We start from the raw sequence: 25,039 nt of genomic DNA on the forward strand, positions 1-25,039 counted from the left end.
GACACTTGACACTTACTAGCTGTGTGACCCTGGGCAAGTCACTTAACCCCCATTGCCCCACCAAAAAAAAAAAGTTTGCTTCATCAAGTTGAATGGATATATAAATTACACAAAGTAGAGAAGGCTCCCGGATTCCAATGGAGGTGTGATCCTCGATCACAACAGCAGAGGCCACTCTAGCTCCTTTTTTTAAATCATGGACAAAGAGCATATGATTTTAAAATTGGAAATGAGCCTGAAATCTAGTTCAAGGTCCTGGAATTTTCCCAAAGTCATACAGGTAATAACTAGAAGATCTGGAATTCAAATCCAGGTTTTCTAACTTTTAACCCAATGATTCTAGTATCTCATGTCTTATACTAGGCTAGGCTGGAAATCATTAGGTTCAGAAACTGGGGTAGAAAAGAGAAGATAACTTTGAGCAATATCTTCTTTTCTCTCTCTCCAAAGAATAGAATGGGAGTTTCCATCTCATCAGTCTCACTCCCCACCCAGTCCCTCCAAACACTATCTGTGCAACCCTGCTCCCACCCCTCACTTGAGAATGAAAGCAGCATACGGGACTTGGGTCGGGAGTACTACTATGTGAAGGGACCTAGAAAACATCACTGAAAATGATGAAACCCTGGGCAAGAACCCAAGGGAAGGCCTTGGGGGTCCAATGGGCAGGATTAAGGTAACAGTGGGAAGAGGACGGGTGCAAACTCAGACTGTACTGGTAGAGAGGGAGGCATGTGGAGACCATAAGGAGCCAAGGCACCTTGTCCGGTAGGGTCCCAGTGTCCTGTCCCTTTGGTGGGGTCCTCATGCCACCATGCTCTCAGTGTAGCATCTCTACAGGGTAGGTCATGAAGCTGGCCTCCCCGGCTCTTCTCCTTTACAATCCAGCTAAACTGTTGTAACCTCTGTACCCGACATGGAGTGCCAGGCATTGCATCTCCTATCTTGGCACTGGCCACCCCCTATTAGTGGAATGCACTCCTTCCTCATCTCAATGTCTTGTAATCCCTCACTCCCCCCTCCAAATATAGCACAAAAGCCACCTTACATATGAAACTTTTGTTCCAGCCTTCAATTGTGAGTGCTCTCTCCCCAACCACCTTGTATTTACTTTGTATTTATTCTGCATATACATTTTTTGTATACCCATATATATGTACATATTGTATCCTCTGATCGAGTATAAACCCTTTAAGGAGAAGGCTTGTTTTGTTGTGTTTGTGTTTGTGTGTGTGTGTGTGTGTGTATTTGTGTTTCCAGAGCTTTGCCCAGTGCCTTGTATATAGTAGGTGGCTAATAAATGCTTTTTGATTGACTGAATTCCTCACATTCATCACTTTTTTTGTGTGTTGTTTTTTTTTTTTGGTGAGGCAATTGGGGTTAAGTGACTTGCCCAGGGTCACACAGCTAGTAAGTGTTAAGTGTCTGAGGCCGGATTTGAACTCAGGTCCTCCTGACTCCAGGGCCGGTGCTCTATCCACTGCGCCATCTAGCTGCCCCCACATTCATCACTTCTTATGGCACATATACTATTCTATTCATATTTAGTCATGTAGTATTTTTTTTATCCATTCTTTAGTTGATGAACTTTGCTTCCAGTTCTTTGATACAAAAAAAAAAATACTGCTATGAATATTGTCATATGTTGAACCATTATTTGTCTTTGACTTCCTTGAGGTATATGCTCAGTAGTAGGATTTCTGGGTCAAAGGTTCATAAGATCTTAGATCTTGAGCTGGAAGGGTATAAATAATATGATCATTTTTCTGATATAATTCGAAATTGAAATCTAGAAATGCTGGACCACTTCTGAGCACCACCAACATTGTGCCTTTCTTCCTATGGCTCCCGTCTTTTGCCAATTTGGATGGACTGAGATGAAACCTAAGAGCAACTTTAATTTTTGTTTCTCTTACTGTATGTGATTTGGAACATGTTTTCCTGTGGGCTTAATGATAATTTCATCCTTTAAAAGGTGGAGAAAGTAACAAGGGGAGTTGCTATTCTGGATCTGTTTCTTACCAACTAAGAGATACTGATTACAGAAAAATGTAAATTATGAGAGTCTTGGAGGGAAGTTACCAGCTTAGAATCTGTAATGCAGAAGGAGAGAAAAGTCAGCCATTGCTTGATACATCTCCATATTGGGTGAGACCAGATTTCAAAGGGTTCAGAGAAAGTACAGGTAGGATCCCAGGGCTAATATTCTATAGGGAAAATCAGTCTAGAGGGAATAGGAAACTCTCAAGAATGAAATAGTGAAGGCAAAGTTCTGATAAAAAGGAAAAGTAAAAACTGCCTAAAGAGACTGATATCAATCTTTCAATAGACAGGCACAGAAAATGGTGGCAATGTCATATACTGGAGGATGAACACAGGAGTGTGACTAGACCTTGTAAGAACTATGTTAAAGAGGGCTAAAATTCAGAATGAGATGAATTTTGCAAGGAAAGCTAAGGATAAGAAAAGGGTGTGTTATTTAAAAAGCAATATGGGAGAGGGAGGAAATAGGGTTCAAAGAAGAGTTAGGGGCACGTAATATAATGAGAAAAGATGGAGAGAAGCTAAACTTCTCAACTTTTAATATCTTTCTTTCGTCACTACCAAGAAAAACCACCTTTGTACTGCAAAGGGCAGGCCAAATTGGACTTAGAAACCATATATGGAATCGAAACTCAAGATAAATAGGAAGGTAGTAAGAGAGTAACTGGCTGTCTTTGAGTTCATGTTGCCAGGGCCTGTGTACTGAAGGAACTGGTGGTTATGATCACTGATCTTTGATAGACTAAGGAGAATGGGAAAAGCATTGCTTAAATAGATAAGGGCAAATGTGATTTTTCACAAAGAAGGGAAGAGTGTGGAGCCTTCAATTTATCAATAAGCATTTATTAACTACCTACTATATTCTAGGCTTCCAGGTAGCATAGTGTGGGGACCTGGAGTCAGGAGGACCTGAGTTCAAATCCAGCCTCAGATACTTATTAGCTATATGACTCTGGGCAGCTCACTTAACCCTCTTTGCCTCAGTTTCTCATCTTTAAAATGAGCTGGAGAAGCACACAGCAAACCGCTCCAGTATCTTTGCCAAGAAATCCTCAAATGGGGACAGAGAGTTGGACATGACAGAACATCAAAAATATTCCAGGCATGATGTTTGGTGCTGGGGATCCATGCATAAAATGAAACAACCTTACTCACAAGTTTACATTCTAAAGGGGGAGACAACAATGTAATGGGGCGATGAGTCCCTGAGCCCAGTCCTTATGAATATTTGCTGAATGCTTCTGGTAAAATTCCTCATGTGGATGGGGTTGGTGAGCCTGATTCTGGGAGAGCTGTGATGGTGTGTAATGCATACGTTTTATAACAGGTTCTGGTTGGCTTCCTATGTGATGAAGAGGGACCTATTTGATGGACTGAGCTGGAACTGGGAGTACACTCAAAAGTCACTAGTAGACTGGAGCCTTGGGCCCCTTTACTTCAAGTGACTTTCTTGCCTGATGATGTTTTGTGTTGGAAGAGAGACAATGCCATAAGGGGAAAGGTCTTGGGCCTTTCTCATTCAAGGCTGACATGTAGCCTGTAAATATGGGTCTTGTTTGTCTGCATCTTTCATTTTAGGTGAAGGGGATTGGAAGCAAGATCTTGTGAGTTTCAAAAGGTCATGAGGGTGGGTCACCAGGAGGTCTGGGAGTAGAGTCCATGCCAGAGTCTATGGTCAACCAATCTAATATTGAGGCTCTGAGTATTGAGAAACAACCTTTAGGACCTGGCTCAGTGGTAGGTGAGTCATGAGTTCATCTAGCAGCATTGTTATATTTGGACATGAACTTGGTGGAACCAATGGTACTATGAAATGACCAATGAAACTGTGTAAGTTTGAGCCCACTCTCCCCAGAAGCAGAGATGGTATAGGGGACAGTCTACTCTATTATATTTTTGTTCTTGTTACATCTGCAAAGTGATATCCCTTCATAAAAGCTAATTGATGTCAATTGATTAAACTAGGGTGCTAGTAATTTGGAGGTTCATGGGGGGACCACACTGAAATGGGGGCTCAAGTCAGTAGCATTAGATAAGGCCTCAAGCCCTAAGGGGTACCCCTAGAATGGTTAGAGGGAGATTTATCTGGCCTTCCTCTAGGAGAATGAGGCCAGAGAATACTTGCTCCATGCTAGCTTCAGATGGGGAGATTCCAGGCCCTTGTCCCCATAGCATCATCTTTCTCTTCTCACTGGACGCCATCAGGCAGGAAGAAGTCACCTGAAGAGAAGGGAACCACTATTCCACCAATGACTTCTGAATGTATTCTCAGCTCTGTTTATATGGCGAATCATATGGTAAGTGGACCCAAAACTGGTATGGAATGTCTATGCATACTCCAAAGCATCTACAAGATTTTTCCATTATACATCACCCTAACCCTCTCCAGGAAGCAGCCTCCACAGGCTGTTCTATGTGAAGAATTACATCTGGTACATTTTATAAATGCTTATCAGTATTGGGCTCAGTAGCCAGTCTACTATTGTGTGATGTCGAAAATCTAAATGTGGGTCCTAACCTGCCCCCCCCCTGTTTTTTTGGGGGGGAAGCTGGCCAAAATCACTGATAAATTCAGTAAGAGTTTAGGCTTTTAAGGATTTATTAAAGTGTATTAGAAGTTAGTGAAGAGACAGTTGGTATAGCCAGAGAGAAATCCTTGCTTTTCCTAGTAGTCCATGTGAAGTTCCTCACCATGCCAAAGTCCTGGACGGAAAGGGGGACCCTCTTGTTCTCCATCTCCCACCACCAAACCAGTTCTGGACGAAAAAAGAGGGAGATCCAGCGAGCCAGCCTCAACTTCCTAGTTCCTGTCTCCCTCCCCAAAAGGGGAGGTCCTTCAAGCTGATTGGTTGAAGGTCGTCTCTGGCTGACCTCAGTAGTCCACAGCCTCTGAGAACAATACCCCCCTCAGGGCTAGCCAGGTATAGTGTCAATCATTCTTTTTTTTTTTTTTAAGGCATTGGGGGTTAAGTGACTTGCCCACAGTCACACAGCTAGTAAGTGTCAACTGTCTGAGGCTGGATTTGAACTCAGGTACTCCTGAATCCAGGGCCGGTGCTTTAACCACTGCACCATCTAGCTGCCCCCAATTTAATCATTCTTAAGTAGGTACTCTGTCAGTTTCTCAGTCTCACCCAATTCAATCAATTCTAAATCATCTTCAGGTGGGGCCCCTGGGCATCTGCCAAGTCCCATTATTTTATCACAATTGTAACCATCTACCTACCTATTGAACATAAATATATATAAAGCAAATAAATACAAATATATACAAAGTAGTTGGGGAGGGAGGATGCTAGCTTTAGGGGAGGGGATCAGGAAAAGTTTCATGCAGAATGATACTCGAACTCTGTCTACTCTCTGATGTGGAGGTTAGGAGGGATTCTCCTATTTTAGGCACGGGGATGGGCGGTACAAATTCAGAGATGGAAGATGGAATGTCATGTGTAAGGAATAGAGAGGACCAATTTGGCTGGATTGCAGAGTACAGAACAGTAGAGTAATTTTTATTAAAAAAAAAATTAACTAACAAGTATTTCTTTTGTTTCCCACTTGCACCACTAGGAAAAAGAGAAACAAAGCCTTTGTACCAAACATGGAGTCGTAACAAATTTCTGCAATGGTTGTGTACAAAAATATGTCTCATTCTGCATCTTGAGTCCCTCTTCTTTCTGTCAGGAGTTGGGTAAGCAAGTGTCTCCACTGGTCTTCTGGAGTTGGGATTAACTACTTTATTGATCAAAATTCTCAGATCTTTCGAAGTTATTTTTCTTTGAATGTAGTTTTTGGAGAAATTGTTCTGTTTTTGCTCACATCCCTCTTGGGTTTCTCTGAAACAACCCTTTTGTCATTTCATACATGACAAGGGTATTTCATTTCATTCATAAACCCTAATTTGTTCATTGATTCCCTAATTGATGGGCACTCCGTTTCTAGTTCCTTGCAACTACAAGAGCTGTTATAAAAAAACCTTGCATATACATGTATAACCCATATCTGATTGTTTGCCGTCTCAGGGAGGGGGGAAGGGAGGGAAAGAGGGGGAAAAATTGGAACCCCAAACTATAAAGTTTGTTAAAAAATAAATTTGAAAAAATATTTGTATATAGGAGTTTTTTCCTTCTTTCTTTGATCTCCTTGGGGAATAGGCTAGTAGTTGTACTGTTGGGTCAAAGGACTTTGGGGGCATAGGTTTAGTCTGCTTTCGCAAAAGGCTGGACCCATTTACAGCCCTACCAATGGTGCCTGTTTTCCTGCAGCCCCTCCAACATTTGTCATTTTCCATTTTTGTCATCTTTGAGCAAATATAATTTATCAGATCAGAGAAATTGAGAATCTGATTAGTAAAAATTAGGTAATAGTTAGAGATAAGATAAAGTTGGAGATAGCAGGATGACTTGAGAACAGAAAAGATAAGGTAAAATACTCACTGATCAGGGTCACAGGGCTGGTACCTTTGGTTCTTGGTGGAGTTGGAAGCTGGAGAGCAAGGATGGTATAGAGATGGTTGGGAGGGACAGAGTACTGGTATTATGAGAGAACACATTTCAGAAGTTCTCAGAATTCAGTGGCAGGAAAATTCTGTCTTTGCTGGTGACCCTGTTTGGTGTTGGTTTTTGTAGCACTCTCCCATCTCCATGTGCACAGGTAGTTGGGGCTCCAGAGCTCAGCTACCCATCCCCTCAGGGTTCTAAGCTAATGCTATATCCCATGATCCCCCACTGGTTGTTCCCTTCTCCCCACTGGTACAGAGCTCCCTCCCCACAAAGTCTGTGAAATACTGGGAGGAGACAGAGACCAAGTCCTGAGCTGATGCTGGGGCAAGGACTCCTCCCAGTCCCCAGCTGGTTGGTGTCTTGCTTGGTTTTGCTGAACTGAATTTGAAAATCTTTATTGCAAGAGATAGCTTGCTGTGTAGGGGAAGGAGGAAGAATATATTTAGAAGTGGATGTGATATAATCAATAAAACATCAATAAACATTAATTTTAAAAAATCTAGCTACTTAATACATGCTTCTTGAATTGCCAGAGAATTCAAGTGACATTTACACACCTATGAAGTATCAGAGCTGAGATTTGAATCTCGTGTTTTCCCCCATTGATATTCTACTGATTTCCCACTGAATTTGGAGTCAGAACTCCAGAATTCAAATTCTTCCTGCTACTTGCTTTTGGGCATGTTACTAAACCTCTCTTGGGTCTCACATGCCTCTTCTGTAAAAATGAGGCAGAGGATGTTGGACTACACAGTAATGATTGACATATACAGCATCTTAAGGTTTTTTTTTTTTTTTTTTTTAGTGAGGCAATTGGGGTTAAGTGACTTGCCCAGGGTCACACAGTTAGTAAGTGTTAAGTGTCTGAGGCTGGATTTGAACTCAGGTACTCTTGACTCCAGGGCCGGTGCTCTATCCACTGCACCACCCTAACCTTAAGGTTTTTAAAGCACCTTATATGTATTCATATCATTTGATCCTCACAACAACCCATTTGTAGATGGGGAAGCTGAGGCTCAGAGAGGTCAGGTGACTTGCCCTTAGTAGGGTCACAAGGCTAGTAAATGAGGCAGGATTCAGAGCCAGGTCTTTTTTTTTTGTGGGGCAATGGGGGTTAAGTGACTTGCCCAGGGTCACACAGCTAGTAAGTGTCAAATGTCTGAGGCCAGATTTGAACTCAGGTACTCCTGAATCCAGAGCCAGTGCTTTATCCACTGCGCCACCTAGCTGCCCCCTGAGCCAGGTCTTTTTTTTTTTTTTAAACAAGTTCAGTGCTCTATTCATTACTCCATACTGCCTCAGCTTCTTTCTACCTAAAACTTTACTCCACACCCAAAGGTCCAATTTTATATAAGCTAGAGCTTATCATAAGCCTTATAGAGCAAAGAACAGATACAGGGTTCTCTTCAGAGGCACTTACAGTTAGAATTTCCAATTATCTGTGGGCCACTCCTGGATATTTGGGGGTCAGTCTCACTTTCTCTCATAGTACTGAAGTAATACTAGCAACCTACACCAGCTTTTGACCTGTCTTCTCTTGGCCTACAGAAAGACAGTATCACTTTACCATTAACCAGAAATGGGAATGTAGTTATAATTTTGCCCACCAGGTGGCACTCTACTCCACCCACCATCTCAGTGGTTGATGTAAACACCAGGCAGCCCACCCTAGACAAGCTAACAGCTTGAAAAGGCCTAGAAAGAAAGAAATATTCACTGATCTGGGTAATGAATGAACACAGGGCACGAGAAAATGTTACTGCATAGGATTCTAAAAATCAGATTGTTAATGGCATTAGTGCCCCCATCTTCACTCTTTAGGATATAGCCTAGCTCAATCTCTCCCCTCTAGGTCGATATTACAGAAGTAGTCAGCTTTTCTGTAATTCTATGGTTAATTAAACATAGTAAAATTGTAAGGAAACCATGAAGTGCTCCCCTCTTGGGATTCACTTTGCCATATTGTCATCTCTACCCCCTCCCCTGACCTCCTCCTGTCCCTTCCAAGGCTATAAAAATGAGTAAGGTGTGTGTGTTGGGTGGGGGGGGTGTCTGTGTGTGTGAAATGGGATGAATGACACAAGTGGGGGGGCTGGCCTTGGCAGAAAGGTTTACCTCTTCTTTCAAGCCTGGAGCAAACAGGAAAGAAAGGGGAATTCTTGAAGGGATTAAAGAACTGGGGAGATGGAGCTTGAAAAAGAGGGTCTTCCATTTTCTTGGTAAAATGTGTGTGATGTTCAGTCGAGAGGACAAGGTGAGGGGTAGGAGTAGGTGTCTTGATAGAAGAAAAGAGGTGGGGGGGACCAGGAAAGACTAAAAAGACTGGGGGACAGCAGTGATTAGATAACATATACTTGGATGGTCCCACACTGAATTGTGTAACTTTCTCTAGCACTTGAAGCAGGAATGGAAATGGTCAATGGTGGAGGAGTTATTCAGGTAGGGCTGAGGAAGATGGAGATGAGGAACAAGAGTGGCAGCAGGGGAAGTGGGTTTTCCTATAGCCAGCAACTCTCAATTGTGGGAATTTGGAGTGGAAGAGTGTGTGGTAAAGGATCACCATGGGTTATCAGCTTCCTCCTCCCTTACTCAGTCCTTGAAATCTAGAGAACATAGATTTAGAGGGGAAAGAGACCTAAACCTAACTCCTTTCTTTTACAGATAAAAGAAACTGAGGCTCAGAGAAGTGACTTGCCCAGGTTTGGGATTTGAACTCAGGCCACCTTAAAAATAAAAATTTATAAGGAAAGCGGGGGTGGGGTGGGTTGTTAAGTATTGCATTGACATCTTTTATTTTCATATCATTTCTATTTCCAGACTGCTCTAAGCCATTCTTTGTAACAAAGAATAAAAAAGAAAGGAAAAAACCCAAGAATTTATCAAAACCAACCAACATTTCAACCAAGTATTACAATCATTCAGGGTTCCATACAAGGTCCCCTATGTCTGGGAAGATGGGAGGGAAGGATGTTTTGCATCTCTTTTTCAGGATCAAATTTGATTATATTTATACAGAATTTAGTTTGCTTATTTGTGGTTTTTTCAAACGACATTGTTGTAGTTATTATCTATATCAAAACTTCTTAAACTGTGGGTCTCAAAACTGAATGTAGGGGTCACAAAAAATTTGGCAGTGAATGTTTAATTTGTATACCTATTTTATATACTTATATAACCAGAGTTGCATAAAAATTTCTCAAGTGAAAAGGGGTCGCAAGTGAAAAGCCCTGGTCTATATGATTTTCCCGGTTCTGCTCACTTCACTTTGCATCAGCTCATATAAATCTTTCCATTATTCTCTTTATTTTTCATATTGTTTCCTATGCTGTAGTAACATCTCATTTTATTCCCACACCATGGTTTGTTTAGCTGCTTCAGAAACCATGGGCATCTAACTTTATTCTTAGGCCTTTGCTACTATGAAATGTACTGGTGCATTTGGAACCTGTGGACTTACGTCCTCCTAAGTCCATGTTAAGAATTCCTAATGGGGCAGCTAGGTGGCGCAGTGGATAGAGCACCAGCCCTGAATTCAGAAGTACCTGAGTTCAAATCCGGCCTCAGACACTTAACACTTACTAGCTGTGTGACCCTGGGCAAGTCACTTAACCCCAATTGCCTCACTAAAAAAAACAAAAAAACCCCCCAAAAAACCAAAAAACAACAAAAAACCAGGATAACAAAGGATACAGACTTCCATTACATAAGGGATGACTTACTAGGGGTGTGTGTGTGGAACATATATACTGAAATTAATATAACAACAAAATGTATCAAAAAATAGTTTTGGGTTTTTTTGCGGGGCAATGAGGGTTAAGTGACTTGCCCAGGGTCACACAGCTAGTGAGTGTCAAGTATCTGAAACTGGATTTGAACTCAGGTCCTCCTGAATCCAGGGCCACTGCTTTATCCACTGTGCCACCTAGCCGCCCTAAATAGTTTTTTTTGTTTTGGTGAGGCAATTGGGGTTAAGTGACTTGCCCAGGGTCACACAGCTAGTAAGTGTCATGGGTCTGAGGTCAAATTTGAACTCAGGTCCTCCTGAATCCAGGGCCAGTGCTCTATCCACTGCACCACCAAGCTGCCCCAATAGCTTTTTATTTGTTTTTTTTGTTTGTTTTTATTTTAGTGAGGCAATTGGGGTTAAGTGACTCGCCCAGGGTCACACTGCTAATAAGTGTTAAGTGTCTGAGGCCAGATTTGAACTCAGGTACTCCTGACTCCAGGGCTGGTGCTCTATCCACTGCGCCACCTAGCTGCCCCCCCAATAGCTTTTTAAAAGACTGAAAATATCCCCTATCCCTTCTCCAGTAGCCCCCAGTATTGTGGGGCAATGGAAAGAGTTCTAGATTTGGAGTCAGAAGAACAAAGTTCGAATCCCTGCTCAGTTATAATTAGTACTGGTGTGGCCTTGGGTAAGTCATTTCCCTTTCTTTGAGTGGTTGTTCCCCCTTTGTAACATGAGATGTATGAGGGGGTCTCAAGGTCTCTTCCAGTTCCAAACGTGATGACCTTATGACTTCTCCAGAGCTATCTGGGGGGCAGGAGCACATTACATGACCTGGTTGCAGAGCAGGTTGAAATAAGAGACAGTCAGGGACGTTGGCGCATGACTACTTGTCAGCTTCTCTTCCGCTGTGCAGCTACACATTCTGGACAAACTCGATCACAGTTGGGGAGCTTACTTAAGCCTCAAAGCCCCATAATTAGCACAAACCAATCCAACCAGTCTCCAAGGGGACACAAGGGCTTTTTTTTTTTTTTAAAGTACAAGGTATAACCTTTATTACAACTTTTTTTTTTTAAATTTTCATTCATAGGTATACAACATCTGAGAGACAGATATGGAGGAGGGGAAGGGAAGGGATATTATTATAAAATGTCACATTTATTGCTACATTACTGTTATATACAAGACAGTTCTCAAAATCTACTTAAAAAAGTTAGGATTATTTAAAAATTCCAAATAATCCAGCCAGCTGTTTTGACACTTGTATAAAATTACTTTTTTTTAAAAATGAGAAACAAAACAAAAACCATTCATCTTGAGGCACTCAGAGACACAATTTCCCCCTAATTGTGAATTCCCCTCCCCACCCCTCCCCATTTTTTTTTCCTTTTTGCTGGGTTAGGAATATATATATATATGTGCATGTATATGCATACATATACACACATATGCACACACACACGCACATATATATATGGGATAGTTAAAAACTATAATATGTTATCTGATTTAAGCACAAGGTTCCTCAGTCATGAAGCACATCTGGATTTACACGCAGGCAACATCAACACCACAATTGGGACCCAAAGACGACGCCCAACAGAACAAAAATACATGCTCCCCTTCCCCAACAAAAGATTATGGAGGGAAAAACCCACAAACAAAACTAAAGAAAAAACCACTGGTTTCTCAGTCTTCCTCCCCCCAGTTTTTCTCCTGAGACCTGGGCTCCCAAGAGTTCATGGGCTGAGTGACTGGAGGGGAAAAGCTCTGTGTGTGTGTGTGTTGGGGGCAGAAATTGGGGAAGTTTTGTTCTCTGCTGATGGTCTCCACTCTCTGGCTAGGGAGGAAGGAGGGAAAAGAGGTAGGGCTCGAAGGGAGATTATCCATTTTGTCCCGACCCACTGAAAAATGAGGCAAGCAGCATTGAGGGCAGCACCCCCAGAGGGAGGTGCAGCTAGGGGACAGAGGGTATCTGCTTTTTCAGGGGGTGGAGTCAGGTTGGGAAACACTGGCAGACGGATGATGGTATTTTCTCTGACCCCTTGTTCTAAGTACATCAAAGTAGAAGAGATGCCAGCATCTCCTTGCTTCCCAACACCATGAGTGGCAAGGGAATTACTGTTCCTCCCTCCTCTCCTTGCCCCACCAAGACTTTCAACTCCTTTCCCACAGTTTAGCCCAAAACATTCTTCCACACCTAAAATGGCTGAGTGACCTGTGCTCCCCCATCCTTTGGTAAAGACAGCTCACCTCTGATGGCAAGCCATGAAGCCCACCCATGGGGAGACATTTCTAGGGAATAGCTTATTATTCACTAGCTGTGTGACCTTGGGCAAGTCACTTTTTCTGGGCAGCAGTTCCTTTATCTCCTCTGAGATCCTCCCCATCTCCAGATCTACTAACCTATAATTGCCTGAACACCACTGGGACTTAAGGAGTGGCCCAGTGCTAACTGTCCTTAAAGGAATTCCCAGACAAAGTCCTGACCCTCAAGAGTCAAGATAAAAATGGAAGGTTGGTTCCTTTTATAGGCAGTAGTTTAATTCTCTGCTCGGGCTTCTCTCCAAGGTGTCCAAAGGGGGAAAGAATGGTGGGCTTGCTCATTATTTCCTGGCTGACACAGACAAGAATTCCTGCAAGTAGAGGGCAAGAAGTGGCCTCTCTTTTTCATTGAACAGGGCCAGGCTCCTTGTCCCTTCCTGACCATGGGACAGTTAGAATGTCCTTCAGGCTAAATGTATGCATGCCCCGACTTGACCCAGAGAAAGAAGTCTAAGAAAGGATAAGGAAGGGGCTCCCCTTTAGTCTGGAATGGTGGGTCCGGCCATCCTGGACACAGAACCGTGGGACATGGGGACATGCTCACTAAGAGATCTGAACAACTTCTGTCTGGATAAGGGTGGGTGGGTATTTAGGGGGAAGGAAAACAAGAGAGTTATTAATGCTACAAAGCCAGATCACAGACTCAACAACTCCTACTTCCAGGGTTCTCTCATTTAGCAGGAAAACACTATCCAAGGGCATATCTTATGGTGGCCTTGGTAGTTCTGTAGCGGCCAAAGGCCTCTTGGGCCGAGGCCAGAAAACAGCACTGTTCTTCTCTTGGTGGAGCCTCTGGGGCCTGAGCTGATCCAGAAAGCAAATGCGCATTCTAGGAACTGGACCAGGCTGGGCTTTGGCATGACTGGGCCCTGAGAACTTGGGGTGCTCTTCCTGGTTTTGTGTGTGTGGGAACAAAGACCGATTGCTTCTATGGTCTTGTCTATTGGGGAGTAAGGGTCATGAATGGGTGTGGGAGGAGGGGGAGGTGTGCTCATTGGGCATAGTCTTTGGTGTCCCTACTGGGTGTTTTCAGCAGAGGTGACCAAGCAGGGTCAGCCATGGGAGACCGGGTGTGCCTCATGTAGGTTAGTTCCACATGGGGTTCATTCTTCATCCAGGGGGATCTCCCAAGATTCCTTTCTTCCAACTTTCCTCCCACAATTCCTTTCTCCAGGAGTCTCTAACTCTTCCCTGAAGAGATGTTTTCAAGGGCCCTGATGACTGATTCCTTCTTGGGAAAGCTATAATAACGAACTGTTTGGCAACCTACCTATACCCCAGGGTCATCCCTGGCTTTCTTGAAGGGAAAGGGGTAGTGGGGAGAAAGCTAAACTACTATTCTGAGAGACTGATGGTAGGGGCAGAGAAGGTAGCCATCGCTGATGTGAAGATCCCCAGCAGACCTTCATAGGAGCAAGCCTGGAAGCAAACTCTCTGATGTAGGCTGGGGTAGGTCACACTGGGTAGAGCTTTCTAGCCAGGAATCAAGTCTGATGCTCTCTCCTGAAGCCTGAATCTAGCATCCCTGTCGGAAACTAGAAGGCCAAATTTCTCTGCTGGGTACTACAGAGCTTCCTGGCTTAGTATCTTGCCCTTGCCATTCCTCCTCCTCACTCAGGTGGGTGACCCTCCTGCCTGATCTATTTCCACATCCTCATCGAGGCTCTTTTCCATACCAAGTCAGGGTCTCCTTTTTTGTGGGATATGAACAGGATCCTGGACAACTCCCTCTAGAGCCACTGGACGCTGACATCTTTTCAGCAACTTATAATCTCAGAACTCAACGTGGAACTGGCCAAAATGGCCTCTAGATTGTGACTGGGTCTATGATTTCACTGATTTAGAGAAACCATTACTGAGGCAGGTATCTTCCTTTTCTGCACCGCAGCACGAGTTGCCTAGTGACTTGCCCTGGGACACACAAACCAAGATGGGGATAGAAGTGGGATATGAGCAAGGCAGCCAGGTGTAGCGGATATAGGGAGGACTATGCCAGTTATACTTGTTTTGGTGGGAAAGGGAGGAGGGAGAGAGAAAGAGCAGCAATGTTTGTGGTCCCCCCTCCCAGCCCCATCTAGTCCTGAAAAACTCCCTACACCAAGAAACCAGGGAATGGGGAGCCTCAGGAAGCTCAGACCTCTGGGAATCCAGGGGAGGGAGTAGGGAAGAGAATGGAATCGCTCCCTCTGCCCCCTCCCTTCCAATTCGAGGTGGCTCAGAGCAACCAAGTGTGTTCAGTCCATGAACTCTACATGGAAGATAAATGTAAGATGTAGGGAACACAAGACTTCAACAGCTGGGGGAGGGAGGGGGGAAGGGGGGAAAGCAGAAGGGAGCCTCGGAAGAAATTTGAAAAAGAACAACACAGGAAAAAGTCCTCTAAATAAAACCACTAAAAAAAAGAAAAAAAATCAAGCCCAAACAGAAAACAAAAACAAAAACAAAAACCCCAAACCCAACAACAAAAAAAAGCCAACAAAACAAAACAAGATGAAACCGAGAAACACCCACATGGCTCCATTCACACTGAGAGGCTTCCCGAGGAGTCAACCTTGCTTTTTAACCCAGTCTCTTTTTAATACAACTTTTAATAATCTGGTTGATCAGAGAGGCAACATTTAACTATAGAAACAGCAGCAGAAAAGCATGGGACACAAGACGGTTTTTTTTATACAAAAAAATTTGTCGCTTACAAAACATACGCAAAAGAAGCTTTAAAAAAAAAAACCCCAAAGGTATCGCTATTTTCTTCTACATAAAAAAATCTCATGACTAATGTTCTTTTATTCTCTTTTAAAAAACAAAACAAAAACCAGCAAACAGAAAATATTAAGCTTAGGCACAATTTGCTGCTGGCTGTTTGTGAACAAGCCAAGTTTAATACAGCGTCTCCCCTTCTTAACTGAGTGATATGTATTGACTCTTCCATTCTTTATACTTAAGGCAATTTTTTTTTTGACGAAGTGTTTATTTTCTTTCCTTCTTTCCTTTTTTTTCTCCTTTCTTTAAAAAACAAAACAAAACAAAACAAAAAACAAAAACCAAAAACCAGAACATTGCTCCTTACGGCGTGTACCAGAGTCTCCCATCTCAGGCACAGGCGTCGGCAGAAGAAGGGCTAGGATTTTCCACTTTAGGAAGATGGGCAAGTCACAAGGCTTCCTGGGGTGGCAGACCTAGGAGAGAAGGAAGGAGTCAAAGATCCTGGTGAGATGGGAAGGTTGGTGTGTTGTAATGATCAAATAACAGCATGGGGAAGATCTTTTTCACATGGAATTTCAGAGTTGAGAAGGGCCTTGGGGTGCCAAATGTCAGAACTGGAGGGGGAGGGGCCATCCTGTTGTGGTTAGACCACATTTGGAGAAGGGTGGTCAGATGCAGAGGCCCTCCTTTGGAAAGGGTAGTGCTAAACTGGAGAGAGGCCGGAGGAAGACAACCAGAACGGCTCTAGGACTACGAAAGGACCTTAGAAATCATCTGGCTCAAGCCCCTTAGTTTACGAATATGGAAGAGGTGGTGAAAGAACTTAGATGTGGGTTGCATAAGAACCAAATGAAGGAAATGGGAAGGGGGGTTCATTCTTTTTTTGTTTGTTTGTAGGGCAATGAGGGTTAATGACTTACCCAGGGTCACACAGCTAGTAAGTGTCAAGTGTCTGAGGCCAGATTTGTTTGTTTTTCTTGTGGGGCAATGGAGGTTAAGTGACTTGCCCAGGGTCACACAGCTAGTGTCAAGTGTCTGAGGCCGGACTTGAACTCAGGTACTCCTGAATCCAGGGCCGGTGCTTTATCCACTGTGCCACCTAGCCGCCCCTGAGGCCAAATTTGATCTCAGGTTCTCCTGAATCCAGGGCTGGAGCTTTATCCATTGCGTCACCTAGCTGCCCCAAGGAGGGGAGGGTTCATTCTCAAGAGGAGACTAAGGAAACATGGTAGCTATGTATTGGGAGGGCTACATGTGGTAGAACTGGGAGTAGCGAGGAGGTGGCTAAAAGGCAAGTTTAGACTCCGGGACATCAGGCAAAGGTTCCCCAACAAATCAAGCTCTCCACACATGGATTGGACTGCCATGGGAGGTGGTGGGTTCCCCTTCCTTGGAGGTCTACAAGTCAAGGCTGGATGGCTACATAGCATTGTTGTAGCAGCACTCTTGCTAAGGTACAGCTAGATGACCTTGAAGATGCCTCTCAACCCTGTGGTTCTGTGACCTTTGAGAATATACAATGTTGGGGCTGGGAAGGACGTGAGAAGCGAGGCAACGTGGTACTACATTCAGAGTTAGAGGACCTGGGTTCAAATCTCCGCTCACAACCCTTACTAGCAATGAGACCTTGGGCAAATTATTTCACTTCCTTGGGTCTGTTTCATCTACAAAATGTGTGTGTGTGTGTGGGGGGGGGAGGGTAGGGGGCTGGACTTGGGAGCCCTTCAAGACAGGACCCTATATGGGGCAGCTAGGTGGCACAGTGGATAGAGCACTGGCCCTGGATTCAGAAGGACTTGAGTTCAAATCCAGCCTCAGACCCTTGACACTTACTAGCTGTGTGACCCTGGGCAAGTCACTTAACCCCAAATGCCTCACCAAAAAAACAACAAAAAAAACCCCAGTACTAATACAGGACCCTATATGATAGATGTGGAAGTGAACCCAGAGGTCCTGCACATGAATGGGCACTGGACCCTACTGTGCAAATATAAGCAATTGGCATTTCTGGGTTACGTTTTGGAAATAACTGTGCCCATGTCGCGTTTCCACTTCCCTTCTGTACTATGGCTCACCTGGGCTCTGGGCTCTCCTCTGGGGCCTCTGGGGGTGGTCAGAGGGTGGAGCTAATCTCTCCTCCCAGAGAATGATTCAGGATCCCAGGATGACGGATGCCTCAGGGCATAGTGGCAGTAGGGATGGAGGTGGGTGTATTGGGACAGAGATAGCTTTGCTTTGGACCCAGACCAAGAGCTGGCTGTGTTGTGGCCAATGGATACAAAGACAGTCCCAACAATTACCCAATCTCTTCTGGGTTTGATTCTGACAACTGTGAGGTCAGAAATTCAGACAAGAGAGGGAGGGGACAAGGTGGGCAGGTGGGTGTTTGACTCAATAGGAGCTGTCCAAAAGTAAAATGAGCTGGGTTGGGAGGCCGAGAACTGTTACTGAAGACCAAGTGGTGGCAGCATGATCTCTCGTCTGCCATGTTGTAGAGGTAGCTAGGAGGTGCAGTGGATATAGCTCTGGACCTGGAGTCAGCAAGACCTGAGTTCAGATCTGACCACGGACAGTTTCTAGTCATGCGACTCTGGCCAAGTCACTTAACTTGTCTGCCTCAATTGCCTCAGCTGTATAAAAATACCATAAAAACTGTAAAAAATAATAGGACCATCACCTCCTGGGTCTACGGTGAGGATGAGATAAAATTTGTAAGGTGCTTTGTAAATGCTACTTGTTGTTATTTGCCCCCTGCCTCTGGATCTATGCTGAAACCAAGATGGCTGGTTGTTCATGGGATTCTCATTCTTAGGTCTGGAGGAAACTCTCTGGTCTGGGATGGTAGAGCAGACGGGATTGGCCTTCGAATCACCTGGGTAGTAGGCAGCAGAGTTTTGATTCAAACCCCAATCCTTGGGTTCTGAATTTGGGTACCACTCTACCACACCTGGCTGGCCTGCTTACTTTTTCAAAGGAGGGGGAAAAAAGGGGAAGAAAAAGATCTGGGTTCAGTCTGAAAGATCCTAATCATGTATTTTTATTTGTTTGTTGCAGGGCAATGAGGGTTAAATGACTTGCCCAGGGTCACACATCTAGTATGTGTAAAGTGTCTGAGGGCAGATTTGAACTCAGGTCCTCCTGAATCCAGAGCTGGTGCTTTATCCACTATGCCACCTAGCTGCCCCATCCCATGTATTTTTGAGAAAGTAATTTCTCTCTAAGCCTCCCTCTAAAAGGGGGTTAATACAGTGGTGCAGTGTATAGAGCACCTAGCTTGGAATCAGGAGGACCTGAATTCAAATCCAGCCTCAGACCTTAACTGTTTGCCCCTGGCCAAAGTCACTTAACCTGTCTGCCTCAGTTTCCTCACCTATAAAAGGAGCTGGAGAAGAGAATGGCAAACCACTTTGGTTTCTTTGCCAAGAAAACCCCAAAAGAGAGTCATGGAGAGTCAGACATGACTAAAACCAACAGAACAACCATTCATCATTCTGTCTATATTGGCTGAAAAAGAGTTCTTAAGGAAACATAAGCCAGGTAACATGGATGGACAAAGTAAGAGTCCCGAGTTTGATTCTTGGCTCTGGTATTTAATAGATGAGAGCCCACATAGATTCCTTTATCTCCTCAAGCCTCAGTTTCCTTTAACCTGCACTTCTTACCTAGGAGTGCCACTGAACAAAGAGGAATCTGTCAGCTGGAAAGCCCTTCAGATATCGGGTTGTTGTCACTTATGTCAGCTCTGGTCACTAGATTGGTTCTAGACTTCACGTCACCCCCAGAGTGAGGTCTGATTCAATTCATTCTTCCCATAAATGAAACTTAGCTCCTTTTACTCAATCCACAGGGGACAAGAGCAGCTTAGGTTGGAGTCTCGAGACTTGTTTTGGGGCTGGCAAGCAAACAGCCGGGGGGCTCTGAAGGAGGGGGAGGCCACCAGCTATCTGGCATCTCATCTAGCAGCTGACCAAACAAACAAGCCACTGTGCTGTCCCTGAGGGAGGAAGAGACACACCCCAGCAGGAGTCGCAGGCTATTGCTCCAAGGGGCTGGGTGCTGTTCTACATACCACAGGGATGTGTAAGGACCAGGTGCTTTCTGGGGCCATGTTTTCAAATGACGGCTTGTTGTTATCTCTTACCACATACAGACTCTTCTCAGTTATCTGAGATAGAGATAATCCCAAATACTCAAGGATCCAAACTAATGGTTTGGGAGAGAAGGCAACCTCAGCTCAGAGAATGGCCCTTCTAGAAGGGCTGTCAGAGGTTATCTAGTTCAACCCTTTCATTTTACTGATGGAGAAATTGAGGCTGAGAAAGGGTAAGTGGCTCTTAATACCATTATTGTCTCCAGGAGCCCACACTCACCAGTCACTGATAAAGGGCCGGTACAGGGGCAGCTAGGTGGCACAGTGGATAAAGTACCAGTCCTGGATTCAGGTAGACCTGAGTTCAAATCAAGCCTCAGACACTTGACACTAGCTGTGTGACCCTGGGCAAGTCACTTAACCCTTATTGCCCTGCCCCCCCGCCCCCCAAAAACTAGTCTGTTGATGAATTATACTCCTTTACTTGAGTCTCAGGAATGACTGAACATAGCTTAGTCTTTACTGGATGGCACAGAAAGTTGCATCAATAACAATAGGAGGGGGCAGCTGGGTGGGGCGCCGGTCCTGGATTCAAGAGGACTAGAGTTCAAATCTGGCCTTGGACACTTGACACTTACTGGCTGTGTGACCCTGGGCAAGTCACTTAACCCTCATTGCCCCACGCAAAAACAAAACAAAGGAAAAAAAACAAAAACAAAAACCAATAAGAAATGTTTATATTATAGCGCTTTACAAATGCCATCTCATTTCATCCTCCTTGGGAGGCAGGTGCAATTATTGTCCCCATTTTGAGGATGAGGAAACTGAAGCAGACAGAAGCTAAGTGACTCATCCAGAGTCACACAGCTAGTAAGCCTCTGAGGCTGAATTTGAACTTAGGCTTTCCTGACTCCAGGTCAGACACTATCCACTGAACCACCTCATTCTCAACATCAGGGCTATAACATGAAGCCTGTAAGGATGTTTGTTCCTCCCCTGAATATACCCACAAACTACTATTCTTTTTGAGTTCTCATGTATACTTTTCTTTTCTTTTGGTGAGGCAATGATGGTTAAGTGATTTGCCCAGGGTCACACAGCTAGTAAGTGTCAAGTGTCTGAGGCTGGATTTGAACTCAGGTCCTCCTGACTCCAGGGCCAGTGCTTTATCCACTGCACCGCCTAGCTGCATCCCCCCATCCTTTTTTTTTTTTTTGGGTGGGGCAATTGGGGTTAAGTGACTTGCCCAGGGTCACACAGCTAGTGAGTATTAAGTGTCTGAGGCCGGATTTGAACTTCTGAATCCAGGGCCGGTGCTCTGCCACCTAGCTGCCCCTCCCCATCTTTTTTTAATCTATGCTTTTCAGAGGCTGCCTCAGACCCTTATGAGCTGTTTAATCCTTTCTCCTCATTATAAACATTCTTCTATGTCCTACCTCTGACTGTTATCAGTTTAATGACATCTAGCATTGGTCCCCAAGACCTTTCCCAACTGACTGTGGGCTCGGTAACCAGATAACCCAGCTGGTTCTATCTCTATGTAAACTAAGAGTAAACAGGTCCCTGAAGATCTGGCTTTCTCTTGAGAGTGTCTGCACTTTGGTGCAAGGCCTTATACCCCATTTGGCTGTTGCCCATAGGGATTTCTGGTGGGGTTCCAGATGGGAGAAATCACCAGATGAGTGAGATATTAATTTATTATTTATAATCAGGTAATCAGTATGACAAGAGCAAGGTTTGAAGGGTTTTAGAAGGTCCTCCACACTGACTTCATGGGTTCCACCCATGTGAATGGATGACGGTGGCTTGCTCTCCTTGACCCCACAGGGCATTGCCATCCATTGATATAGGTATTATGCCTTTCCTGAGCTGACAAAATGATGCACAAAGAGCTTTACTCACATGATTCCAACTTAGCCTCACAAGCAGACTGGGAAATGAGCACGACTGGTATTTTTATGTACCTAGAGTGGGACTGGAAGCTGGGCTTTCCCCCCAGGTGGCATCCCCCGTGCAATGAGGCTGTCCCACTTCTGCCAAGAGCGGGCCAAGGCCGCTCAGAGTTAGGCCAGCTGGCCAAGGGAAGGCTCCCGGGGTAGGAGAGTTCACAAAGGGGCCCAAGCAAAACAAGAGAAACTGAACTGGAAGGGACCTGGGACCTGCCACTCCCTCCCTTTCCATGCCAGGACCAGCAGTCATCCAGCCTCTATTTAAAGAGCCCCAGGAAGGGCCAAGGAATCCATGACTTCCCAAGGCGACCCATTCTGCTTCTGGGTAAGTGGAATTGGTAGGATGCTCCCCCCAAGGGCAAGCCTAAATTTGCCTTTTTCTAGTCCTTCTTTCTCATGCCTGCCCTTCAGATACCAGAAAGACAGCCATCATGTGCCTTGAACTATCTCTTCTCTACCATTGTACACATACTACACATGTAGTGCACACACAATGCCATATCACATTATGGTGAAGGTGTGGTGCTCTCAAATTCACTTCCAGGCTTTTTTCAGACAAACTGTCCTCCCTGTCACTCTCTTCTGTGATTCAAGAAGTTGACTTTTCGTTCCCAGGTGTGAGGTTTTCCATTTAGCCCTATTAAATCCCAGCTCAGTAGATGTGGTTCATTGCTCCAGCCTTTTGGGGAGTTTGGCTCTGGCACCCAGAGTGTCCAACCTGAGTCACCTCCCATGGCAGCTATCCAGATAAGCATATGAACCAAAAGACGGCCAATTCTACAAACTGGACAAGCTCCACAGCCAGCCGTATAACTGCTCCAAACAGTGTCTGGACACTCAGGGCATGAGACCAGGTCCCGCTGACTTCAGGGGAGGGGGCAGGCACTATACCTTTACATGTGTCCAACGGGGTTATGACCATCGCCCAGGCCCGGATGACCAGCTGAAAGCGTCATCTGAGGGTCACCAACTACTCCGGATACTTTCTCTTCTTCCCGACGTTTCAAGCAAGCAGCTTTGGGGTTCAGATTGCGCTCTGTTGAGAGGGGGGCAAGAACACAGACCCAATGGGGAGGAGCCTGAGGGAACAGCAGGGACTGAGAGCTTGGCCAGAGGTGGGGTAGGCCAAGGTAGATGTGGGAACGAGAAAGTGAGACTGGGACAGAGTAAGCCAAAGACAAGGTGGGGTTGGGGACTCTGCCTCCAAATGAGAAGAGGTTGGTGGCAAGGAAGGGAGGAAGGAGGGAGAGAAGGAAAGAAGGAAAGAAGGAAAGAAGGAAGGAAGGAAGGAAGGAAGGAATCTGTTCTTTGGGCTACTCTCCCTGGGGGAGGGGCTCCCTCCCTCCCTCCCATCCATCTAAAACACTTCCCCCTCCTGTACCCTCTGCCCCAGGGGAGTTAGCCTTGGGGGGAAATGAAGATAGCTACTTCATTCTGCACCAAAGAATCATCATCCAGAGCTCCTTGAGTCTGACCCTCTCATTTTAGACAAGGACACAGAGGCCCTAAGACACACAGAGAGCCAAGGGGGTCGAGTGGGGATCCCTACTCAGATGCTCTAACTCCAAAACCAATGGCCAATCCACTGTATCATGCAGCATGGCCTGGTCAAGAGGCATTGAAGTGGGGCAGCTAGGTGGCGCAGTGGATAGAGCACCGGCCCTGGAGTCAGGAGTACCTGAGTTCAAATCTGGCCTCAGACACTTAACACTTACTAGCTGTGTGACCCTGGGCAAGTCACTTAACCCCAATTGCCTCACTTAAAAAAAAAAAAAAGAGGCATCGAAGTGCCTACTATGTGCCAGGCACTGTGTTATGCCCTGGTGACGTCACCAGGTCCAAGGAGAATGCTACCGGCTACTGTAGCCGTCCCCTCGGAGACAGTCCTCCGTGTAGTCCGAGGCAGGTGAACATTCTGGCGTCCACTGCTCTGCTCAGGCCCCATCAGGAGTGTGGCCTTCACATCTCCTGCATCTCAGGAAAGCCAGGGACAAGCTGGCAGGGGGTGCAGATGATGAAAGAAACGGAAGCCAGGTGATATGTAAACAAAGTAGGGCCTTTTAGTCTGAAGACAACAAGACTTAGGAGAGATGTTCCACTATTTGACAAGCACCCTCACTCTGGGTTCAGACACCATGAACCAGGTACCCAAAGGGAAAAGACCAAAACTAACCCTGACCTCAGGGAGCTTAGGGAATACATACACAGACAAGATATGGTGGTGAGAGAAGGGGCCAACACCAAAGTGTGCATAGAAGGGAGAGTGAAGGGAAAGGTCGAGGGCAGACCCTGCCACAGAGAGGAGGGCAGGGGGGGCTTCATGGAGGAGGGAGCTCTGGAGTTTTCTCCCTCCTGTCTTTCCTTTCTCCAAAGTCCCCTTTACTCCCTCCGTTGATTTCCACGTTGCCTTTCCCATCAGACCATGAGCCACTTGAGAACAGAGACTGTCTGTCTGTCTTTGTAGCCTGGGCATTTGCCATTGTGCCTGGAACATACGCATTGTTTAGTAAATGCCCATTGACTAATGAGAAAAGATGGGGACATAATCAATAGAAATGGGGGTGTCTTTTTTTGGAGGGAGAAGATAATGAGGTCAATATTCTGCCACTGAATCAGAGTTCCCACTGGCATAGCTAGATAAAGATGCTTGGGGTTGGAGCTGGTCATAGACAGGCACCAAGTAGGAGTGATAACTGAAACGGGGGGGGGGGGGGGGGGGGGGGAAGAAAGCAAATGAGATATGAGGGGAAGGAGAGGAAAGAGAGAAGAGGAAGAAGGCTCAGGATGGAGCCATGAGGGATGCCCGCGCTGAGCAGGTTAGACGCGGATGACGAACCAGCGGCTGGAAAGGAATAGTGCACACACAGACGTACACACCTCTGGACACACAGGAGAAGCGCATGCGCACACATGCGTAAACACACTGATACACAGAGACACACACACAGACAGGCAGGTGAGCGTCTCTGGGCAGGAAGGGCTCCTGGTGGTGAGCGAGGGGTGGCACCCGCCTCGTACCGTACCTCGCACTTGCTGTTCAAGGCCTAGAATGACCTGCACGGCTTGCTGAAGGATGATCAGTTTGGTCTGTGCTTTGTCCGATTTTAAGTGCATCTGACACATGCGTCCCAGTTCTTTGAACGCTTCGTTTATGTCCCGCACGCGCACCCTCTCCCTGGCGTTATTGGCCATCCTCCTCTCCCGGTCCCTCAGGTCCTTCTCTTCCAGTGACAGGGCCTCGTCGGTACTGCTGGGTTCACAGCACCAGAGGCATTAGTCAGGGAGGGCAGGCTCTCTGAGGGGCTGGCTTGGCAGGATGGGATGAGGCAGGACAGGGCAGGGGAGGAATCGGGGTTGGGGGGAGATGGGGCCCGGCCCAGCACAGCCGGCACCCCTGCCTTGGGGCTAGCTAAGGTGCTGTCCAGACCTTTGGCAAGGACCTGGCTGGGCCGGGTATGGGGACCAGGAGGTCAAGGGTAGTACTAGAATTGGGCCCATGAAGTAGACTCCAGCCTGCAGTTTTAAGGAACAGTGTGTTGGTGTATGTTCATGCCCATAAATGTGTGCGTACCTACAGACACACGTGTATGCTTGGAAGGTGCTTATCCCCATCTGAGAATGCTTCTGTACATATGGATAAGTGAAGATTTAAATCAGGGTTCAAGCCCATGGCAATGTTAAGGGAGGCAAGAGGCAGGGAGGC

The 25,039-nt window shown here is 45.6% G+C and overlaps 1 protein-coding gene across 6 annotated transcripts in view; it reads right to left on the reverse strand.

Moving 5' to 3' along the window:
• Positions 1–14,634: 14,634 nt before the first annotated feature.
• Positions 14,635–25,039, reverse strand: part of TCF3 (transcription factor 3) — a 103,536-nt gene continuing 93,131 nt past the window's right edge. For 4 of the 6 annotated variants that reach the window (XM_043989524.1, XM_043989532.1, XM_043989519.1 and 1 more), the window contains 2 exons: positions 22,228–22,372; positions 14,635–15,770 (listed from right to left, as the gene is read on the reverse strand). In XM_043989524.1, coding sequence (XP_043845459.1) covers positions 22,230–22,372 — 143 coding nt within the window. In that variant the 3' untranslated portion in view covers positions 14,635–15,770; positions 22,228–22,229. Of the gene's footprint in view, positions 15,771–22,227; positions 22,373–24,359; positions 24,587–25,039 lie in introns of all 6 variants that reach the window. The other 2 variants (XM_043989549.1, XM_043989541.1) reach the window with 2 other exon arrangements.

The sequence above is a fragment of the Dromiciops gliroides genome, chromosome 1, assembly GCF_019393635.1.
Source record: "Dromiciops gliroides isolate mDroGli1 chromosome 1, mDroGli1.pri, whole genome shotgun sequence".
Classification (NCBI taxonomy): Eukaryota; Metazoa; Chordata; class Mammalia; order Microbiotheria; family Microbiotheriidae; genus Dromiciops; species Dromiciops gliroides.